At 59.2% G+C, this 8,428-nt stretch overlaps 1 protein-coding gene across 2 annotated transcripts in view; it reads right to left on the bottom strand.

Moving 5' to 3' along the window:
* Positions 1 to 2,795: 2,795 nt before the first annotated feature.
* DOCK6 (dedicator of cytokinesis 6) overlaps positions 2,796 to 8,428 on the bottom strand; it is a 34,563-nt gene continuing 28,930 nt past the window's right edge. The window contains exons 39-48 of one of the 2 annotated variants that reach the window (XM_024745798.1): positions 8,226 to 8,369; positions 6,968 to 7,099; positions 6,857 to 6,871; positions 5,362 to 5,487; positions 5,156 to 5,245; positions 4,592 to 4,828; positions 4,095 to 4,238; positions 3,907 to 4,013; positions 3,483 to 3,644; positions 2,796 to 3,042 (exon numbers count right to left, since the gene is read on the bottom strand). In XM_024745798.1, coding sequence (XP_024601566.1) covers positions 3,000 to 3,042; positions 3,483 to 3,644; positions 3,907 to 4,013; positions 4,095 to 4,238; positions 4,592 to 4,828; positions 5,156 to 5,245; positions 5,362 to 5,487; positions 6,857 to 6,871; positions 6,968 to 7,099; positions 8,226 to 8,369 — 1,200 coding nt within the window. In that variant the 3' untranslated portion in view covers positions 2,796 to 2,999. Of the gene's footprint in view, positions 3,043 to 3,482; positions 3,645 to 3,906; positions 4,014 to 4,094; positions 4,239 to 4,591; positions 4,829 to 5,155; positions 5,246 to 5,361; positions 5,528 to 6,856; positions 6,872 to 6,967; positions 7,100 to 8,225; positions 8,370 to 8,428 lie in introns of those variants that run through there. The other variant, XR_003003374.1, reaches the window with a different exon arrangement.

Genomic DNA, 8,428 nt, shown 5'->3' with positions numbered 1-8,428 from the left:
CCCAAACTCCACCTGAGTTTGGCCAGTCCTTTCTGCTGTCTGAACCCTAGCCACCCTGCTGCAGAGGTCCCGGCCCATCCCACCACCAGAGAGGACCCTTTGCAAGCTGCAGATGCTGGGGCAGTGGGTACCTGGGAAGATGGGCCAGGTGGGCCACCTGCGGGGCATGAAGGCGGGGCCGGGGCTTCAGGGGCAGCCAAGCTTCTCCTGTCTCACACCCTCCTTGCTTAGCGTCTTGCTTCGTCTCTCCACGTCTCTCTGTGTCTCTCCAAGTCTCTGTCTCTCCGTGTCTCTCTTCACTTCTCTCTCCCTGTCTCTCCACGTCTCCGTCCTCACTTCTCTGTCTTTCAATGCCTGGAACACACAGTCACCCAATTGTAGGAAATTTGGTTTTCCAGCTGCCTGGAGGGCCATTCCATGTACAACAGGGAGGTGATCAAAAATATTTTCCGCAGGGACTTCCCTGGCGGTCCAGTGGCTAGGACTCTGCACTTCCAATGCAGGGGGCATGGGTTCGATCTCTGGGGAACTAAGATCCCGCATGATGCGTCGCACAGCTGATAAAATAAAAGTGAATTTAAAAAAAGTTTCTGGGGACCTGAGAGAGACTGGAGGCAGGGACCAGGAACGGTCCCCGGTGTGGAAGCCTGGAGGTGGAGGGTGTGAGGCGAATAACAGTAGTAACGGTAATCATCATCCCGGCAACTCATTTGATCGTGATGACAACCCTACCAGGTGGATAGTTATCACCCTGTTTTACAGATGCGGTGTTTGGGGACACAGAAATACACAGTGACTTGCCCAGGGTCACTGAAGGGGGAATTAGCTGGGTCTGGATTTGAATCCTAAGCGTGGTAGATTCCCCCACTGCCAGCCAAGCCACCCTTAAGCCCCTTGCCACATTCCTCTGCCCATTTCCCAGGCAGAGAGACTGAGGTCTGAGGGTCTCCAGCCACCTGACCGTCTTCCACGTGGGCCGGTGACTGACTCCAGGTGGAGAAAGCAGATGGTGGGGGAAAGTGTAATGGTGGTGGGTGTCTGTGGCTGAGACTCCTCTTCCTCTATAGGACCCCTGGAGAAAGCGGAGGACACGGGATAGGACAGAGAGACATAGAGAGAAAGGGACAGGACACTCCAAGAGGGGACAGGTGGGAGGAGGCTCAGGGAAGGGGCGGGGGGTCCCGGGCAGGCCTGAATGTCTGGCGGGGTCTCCCTAAAGCCCCCCTCCCAGACCAGCCTGGACGTCTCTGGGGTCTTCCCGCTCCTCTCCCCGCCTCAAAGACGGGGGCGAGGAGGACCCCGCCCCGTACCGGGTAGGGGAGGGGCCTGCGGGGTCCCCAGCTAATGGCAAACAGCTGCTGCTCCCCACGCCGGCCCAGCCGCCAGGCCGAGGCCCAGCCCGGCCGGACGCCCGGACGCCTTCCCGCCGCCTGGGCCTGGCTCCGGCCCGGCCGCGGAGGAGGGCGAAGGAGGACCGAGTGGGGGAGTGGGGAGGCGGGACAGAGGTAGAAAGGAGGATGGAGACATGGGAGAGGGGCAGAGGGGAGGCAGTGATGGGGCAAAGGGGCAGGGAGGTACGGATGGAGGATGGGGTTGGAGGAGAGAAGCAGGGACAGGGTCAAAGATGAGGACGGGGCAGAGGCGCGGGACCAAGACACTCAAAGTCCGGAAAGTTTGGGCATAGATGATGGAGTTGGAGGCAGCAGCTGGTAGAGACCGCCGAGATCGCGCCCCGGGGTTAGGGGTGGGGTGGGTGGGGTGGGACCACGCTCGAACCCCGAACCAGACTCGAACCCCGACCCAGCCCGGGTCCTACTCGCCTCGCGCGCTCCGGCCGCCGCTGTCCCAGCGTCCCGCCGCCCGTGCGTCCTCAGCGCGCCGCCGCCCGAGCGCCCGGCCCTCGGCGGTAGCTCCGCCCCGCCCCGCCCCCGGGCTGGCCCCGCCCCTCTAGTCGCCAGCGGCCCAGCCACTGTTGAGGGGGATGGGGGGGGACACGATCGCACCTGGACGGGCAGGTGGGTGTGCGCGCGTGGGGTATCCGGCCTCGCCCCCTCTTCCTGTCCTCGGGGCAGGGTCCCACCACCGTTATCCTCCCCACGACAGCTGCCGCTGGGCCGCTGCGGGGGGCGGGAGAGGGCGGGGCTGGCCGGGATCCAGCTCCTGGAGGGAGGGCGGTGGTGGCGGCGGCGTCTGCGGGAGGTCACCCCACCCCCCGCCGGCTCAGGGCTGGAAGCCGCCCAGCACAGGCCTGGTTGGTACACGGTGGCGTGACCACCACGGGGCGGGAAGGGAGGGCTGGGTCAGCGCGAGGCTGCACAGACCGTAGCTAAGGCCTGGGTTCCATGGCCAGCCGGACCTGGGCTCAAATCCTAACTCCACCTAACTCCACTTTACTTGCTGCCTCAGTTTCCCCATCTGTAAAATGGGGCTAAGAATGCCGCCTGCCTGATAGTGGTGTTAAGATGATTCTATGAGGCAGGGGCCTAATAGAGGTCCCTCAGGCAGAAAGGCCCATAAACGGGGCAGTGTCTTTGCGGGAGCCAATTATACAGGGCTGGGCACTTAACGAGAGTTTAATAAATGTTACTATTATTCCCCCTGCACACATATGACATTGTCCTTTGTGTGTTGCCTTCCCCACTAGAATGTCAGCTCTACAAGGGCAGAAATTTGCATCCGTTGTCACTGCTGTGTCCCTGGCACCCAACTGGTTCTCAGTGTCTGTGCATCAACAATCAGGGTGGTGCAGGTAGAGGGTGCACATGGGACCCAGCTCCCAGGGACCACACCACACAGGCTGTTTATAAAAACCATTTTAAATTAGAAAAGGTAAGAGGCATCAGTGCACACAGACGAGAACAGAGGGACAGAGGGCCCAGACCCATGTGCGATGTGGTCACCCTATGGCTGAGTGGGCAGTGGGGGAGACTGTCAGGAAGGCACAGACAGCTGAGTCCAGGGTGCTGGTTCCTCTGGGTGTGGCTTCAGGCCCTGTGGGCTCAGAGGTCAGCCTTCCGGAAACTTGTTCTGTTCAAGGAGTTCCTGGGGGAGGAGTGAAGTGGATCAACATGGCCACAGGGCCCCCAACTCCATAATGCTCCCCAGCCTCCTCCCCCTCCCCCTTTTCCTCCACCCTCCTCCTCCAAGGAGGTCTTCTATGGTCTTCCTGGCTCCTTTTACATTGGTTCTGATCTGACCATGGAATCAGAAATTCTCTCTTAGAATCCACCACTGGAGATGTGAATCACGCCCATTTTACAGATGTGGAAACTGAGGCTCAGAAAAATGAAGTCACACACCTGGGAAATGATCAGAAACGGTTGCCCTGAGCTTGAATACGTGTACGTGTCTGAGTAGTCACATGACTGTGCAAAGCCCTGAGCACCCGTGTTGATGTGCACGTGTATGACGGCCCCCACGCTCTGCCTGGCTTTGCCTGCCCCCTCTCTCCCTCTCTAGGGTGGGAGGCCTGGGTCAGGCACCTGAAGCCGGCTGTGTTTGGCGCCAGCAGCTGAGGCAGGCGCTGGGTGAGCAGAGGCTGCAGAGCCTCCCGCAGGCGGGAGTAGTTGCGCTCCAGCTCACGGTGGTACTCCTTCTGGTCCGGCCCAATCAGGGCTTTGTTCTTCCGCAGTGCATCCTCGCACCTGAGGGAGGACCAGATGGCAGGAGATGCTCAGGGGCTGACACTCAGAAGACAAAGCAAGACCAGGGGTGGGGAGTTCGCGAGCTGGGGTCAGGCATGCAGAGGAGCCTGTGATGGGGGTCCGGCAGGTGGATATGACTTAATGGAAATCAGAGAGGCTACAATGGGGGCTCAGGTTGATAGGCTGTACCGGGGAGTCAGATAGGCAGAGAGCCATGATGCGGGGGTTAGAGGGACTCTGACTGGGGGGTGGTCAGGCCTACTTCTTGCAGAAGTCCTTGAAGCAGAGCCGCAGCTTGTTGTGATGTCTGAAGAGCTTAGGGTCTTGCGGGATCTCAGCCAAAAACACCTGGGCCACCTCCAGTGGACCCTGTGGGGTGACAGGGGCTTGTGACGATGTCTGCACGGCCCCCGGGGGCCTCAGGCAGCCTGCATACCCCACCGACCGTGCCTGGTTTACAGTGGGCCCCACGGAGCCCTGCAGCACCATCTGTAGCATTTTGGCATCAGGCGGGTCCTGCTCGGTGGCGAAGGCCAGCTCCCGAGTCTTCTTCTGCATGTCCTCAATGGCCACCTCTACTGGCGTCAGCACTGTCTGCGGGGTGGAGGTGAGCAGGCACACGTCGGGGCCTGACCCAACCCAGCCCACGGCAGCTTGGACCCCAGCTGGGGGTGGACAGGGGTACAAGAGGCTGCAAGGAACCAGGTCTGGGGCTCCGGCCTGCTTGGGTCTGGCAGGGTGGGGGTCAAGGTTCAGCTGCCTTTGTCTGGTTCTGATAACTCTGGTCTGGTTCTCGTCCAGCCTTGGGTCAGCAAGGTCTGGAGGTAGGGGTTTGAGTCTGCAGATTGGGGTCTGGAGGTTGGAGTTTGGGGGCCCCTGGCCTCCCTTGGTTTTGGGTCTCTGCACCTGCCCTCCCCGGGCCTCCCCCAGGCCTGGGCCCCGCCCACCTCCTCCCGGTGGCACACGCGGATTCGTGTCTTGATGTAGGGGAAGGCGTGGTCTGTGCTGAGCAGCGTCTTGCGCTTGTGCTGCTCGGGCAGCTCTCCGTGCGCGCGCCCGTCCGGCGTGAAGGGCGTGCAGAACAGGAAGGTTCGCAGCCCGTAGTTGCGGTCGAAGTAGGTCACCCGGTCCTTGAGCTCATAGGTGTCGAAGTGCGGCTCCACGTACGTGATCTGGATGTAGGCCTGGGGCACGGGGCTCAGGGGTGAGGCTCTCAGCCCCAATACACACACCTGGGGCTTGCTGGCCTCCCGCAGGGGCCCCATCCCTGGAGAAAGGGGATTTGGGCCTCCTTGGGTCTGGGGGCTTTGGATCTGGGGTTCCCAGGTCTCCCTATATCTCCTTTGGATGTTTGGGAATTCCACGAGGAATAGGACGTGGGGTCCCCGAGGGAGATAAGCTTCGGAGTTTCCCAGAGATATAGGATTTGAGGGGCCAGAGGATTACAGTACTTGGAGTCTCCCTGAATATAGGATTTTGGGGTCCCTGGGGGGATAGTAAGGAGTCCTCACCTTCTGGGGGTCCAGCTTGGTCTTGTCCACAGGGTTAGAATCTTTGATGATCTGGACCACGTCCTCCCCAAATCTCTCCGTGTAGAACTCCTGAGAACACGGGGCTGACTCACAGCTGCACAGCTGCAGCCCCAGTGCCCTGTCCCAGGGCAACCTGCCCCAGGGCAGCCCAGTGCCCTGTCCACCCCTCCACCGCCAGGACGTGCCTCCAGCCGGTGTGAGATCTCGGCCAGCTTCGTGATGGATGGCTCCTTGTACACGAACTCCTGTTCATCTAGGTCACCAAAGCGGGCGCCGTAGAAGCCCACGCGGAAATATGTCCCGAACACACGCTGGGGCTGTGGGAAAGCTGTTGTTGCCCAGGAGGCCCTGCTGGAGGTCCCCCTACGCCAGAGACACATGGGTCCTCAGGCCCCACGTGCAGAAGAGGTGGGCATGGGCGGAGGACCCCAGACACCCTAAGAACATCACATCACAGGCACAGGCAGGGGCATGGACCCACATGACTGCCAATTGCCCACACCCTCACTCTTTTTCCCCCAGCCTGTCTCCTACCTCCCACAAATCTTTATTCTCATTTAACACAAACCCCTAGTTTCTGATTCTCCCTCAGGACCCATGCAGTTCTTCAGGGTCTGGGTCTCAATATGAAATGAGAACTGGGGCTCTATTGCTCATAACTAGGTCCTCAATGCCTATAGGTCTGGGTATACAGTAGGCGCTCATATGTGTGAGTGACTGAGGGAAGGCGTGGCCGTTTCTTGCTCTGGGACAGAGGCTCTGGTTCCCTTGTTCCAGTGCCTCCCCTCCCCTCCCAGATCTAAGTTTGCCAAGAAGGACCCCCTCCCTCCAGGTAGGCTACTTTTCACCGGGAAGGATGGGGGTGGCTCCATGTTCACTCACCAAGGCAGATCCAGGCAGGGTGAGATGGGCACCAGGAGATGGAGGTGGGGAGTGGGGGGCAGAGAGACAAAGTCATGGGTGAGGTCAGAGGTCACAGCCCCCAACCCCCAGAGTCCTGGTTATGCTACCCCATGAGAACTATTCCATGGGCAGAGACAGGAGATCCGGGGAGGGAGAGGACTTGCCCGCCCCGCCCAGCTCCCACCCAGTCCTCCCCCCTTGGTTCTGGGTTCCTGCCATCTTTGGCCAGAAAATTCTCCCCAAACTAGGAGATGCCTAAAAATAGACCCAACTAGGGGAGAGGCGGGAGAGGGGGGACATTAAATGGCAATGAGCAGAGATCCTGGGGGAAGCTGGGGAGACAGGGAGAGACAGAAACCGAGAGAGACACACAGAGAGAGGGATCAAGGAGAGAGGCAGAGACAGGGAGAGACAGAAACCGAGAGAGACACACAGAGAGAGGGATCAAGGAGAGAGGCAGAGACAGGGAGAGGATGGACGGAAAGAGACCAAGAGACACAAAGAGAGAGAAAAAGAAACAGAGACAGAGGAAGTTGGAGGCCCCCCCTTCCAGGCAGTGACCAAGCTGGCCCTGCCTGAGGGAGGGGTGTCTCTGGAGAGCTCCCAGCTGGGTGAGTCACAGGCTGCCCTGGAGATCTGGGGCAGGGAGGGGGGCTCCGGGGGGAAGTAGTGGGGTGCGTCATCGCCCACTGAGCCCCCGCGGCCAGGCAGCTGTGCTCCTCCAGCGCCCCCTGGTGGTCCCTGACCACTGTTGACCAGAGGCAGGTGGCCGCTCACCTCCCAGCCGGAACTCTGTGGGTGGGGACAGAAGGGTCAAGGTCAGCTGAGCTCAGCAGGGGCCAGGGGCTGGGGCTGAGGGCAGGGTCTGAGAGGGCATCCTGGGCCCACCTGGTGCATGATCTTGGTGAAGGCCTCCTGCAGTTTGCCGTGCACAGCAGCCAGCTTCTTGTAGTCGCGGTGGGCTTCCAGGATGGGGATGAGGGTCTTGTAGACCTCATTCACTGCCTCGTAGAGCCCACCCTGGGGGTGGAACATCAGGATTTCCAGCACCAGCCCTGATCTTCTCTCCTGCCTGGAACAACCCTCCTTCCATGCTCCTACCCACCCTCCAGGGCGCCATCTTCCATCACTTCCTCCAGGAAGCCCACCCTGACCACACCTGCCCCAGATGGGGTACCAGCCTTTCCACTCAGCCCCTACAAACATCCTCTGTGGTCTCCACCATGCTTACTATGGACCCGGTGCTGTGTACATGTACACTCTACCCACGTTCCTTCATTGGTGGGAGGAGTCATCATCTTTTTCCATTCCTCAGAGGGGAAACAACTTCAGAGACGTGGAGGGGCTCCCCAGGGGACAGGACCTGAAGGCCGGCCCTTCTGGCATGGTGTCTAAAACCTCCACACCCAACTGCCTCCCGGCACATGGTAATGGCTGCTCCTGAGTGCCGCTGGCCCCCAGTCAGGGCCAGCATCAAGCCTGGCACATGGCAGGTATCCTGAGCTATGTGCTGACTGTTAGAGATCTGTGTCTACCGTCTGGCTTACTCCCAAGGCCTGTGTCTCTGAGACTCCAGCAAAGTGATCATAATAATAAAAACAACAATAATTTAAAAAAAAAAAACCTCTAGAAAAAAAGGAAAAAAAAAAAGAAGCTTGATGCAAAGAACTGAAACAGGATGGTAAATATAGGTGGTCACTGAATTTGAGTGCTGGATATGGGGGGTGGTGGGGATACAACTTTCTTTTACGTGTTCTTGAAATTTTTTATAACAAAAAAGAATTTTAGGGAATTCCTTAGTGGTCCAGTGGTTAGGACTCCACATTTTCACTGCAGGGGGGCCTGGGTTCAGTCCCCTTAGTCGGGGAACTAAGATCCTGCAAGCCACAGGGTGTGGCACAAAAAAAAAAAAAAAAAAAGAATTTAAAATGGTAACTGAATGTATTCAAGGCTTATTATATCCAGACCACGTGTCAAGGGTTTTATGGGGAAAAAGGCAGGTAACGGGGCCTCTGAGGGATCCCAATCCTTCTCCAGAAATTCCCTGCCCAGAAAGGGTCCGGGCAGCAGCTTCACCTTGAGTCTCTGGGAGCGGGTATCGGGCCCATGAGCAGATACACGATGCCACCCCAGCCCCAGGCCTCACCATGGTGAAGTAGGCGGCCGCCTGTTCCAGCAGCCCCACCAGCCCCAGCTCCGTGAAGTGCTTCCCGGAACAGAAGCCCTCCTCATCAGGCGACAGGATGTCGTCAGAGATGGCGGACTCCTCCAGCACGTTGGACGAGATGTTCTGGGGTGGGAGGTGGCATCAGAGCCTGGTCCTCGGCCCACGTGTGCCAGGCCCTGCCC

This window comes from Neophocaena asiaeorientalis, unplaced genomic scaffold (assembly GCF_003031525.2).
Source record: "Neophocaena asiaeorientalis asiaeorientalis breed wild unplaced genomic scaffold, Neophocaena_asiaeorientalis_V1.1 scaffold357, whole genome shotgun sequence".
Lineage (NCBI taxonomy): Eukaryota > Metazoa > Chordata > Mammalia > Artiodactyla > Phocoenidae > Neophocaena > Neophocaena asiaeorientalis.
This window is presented reverse-complemented; position numbering and strand designations above follow the sequence as displayed.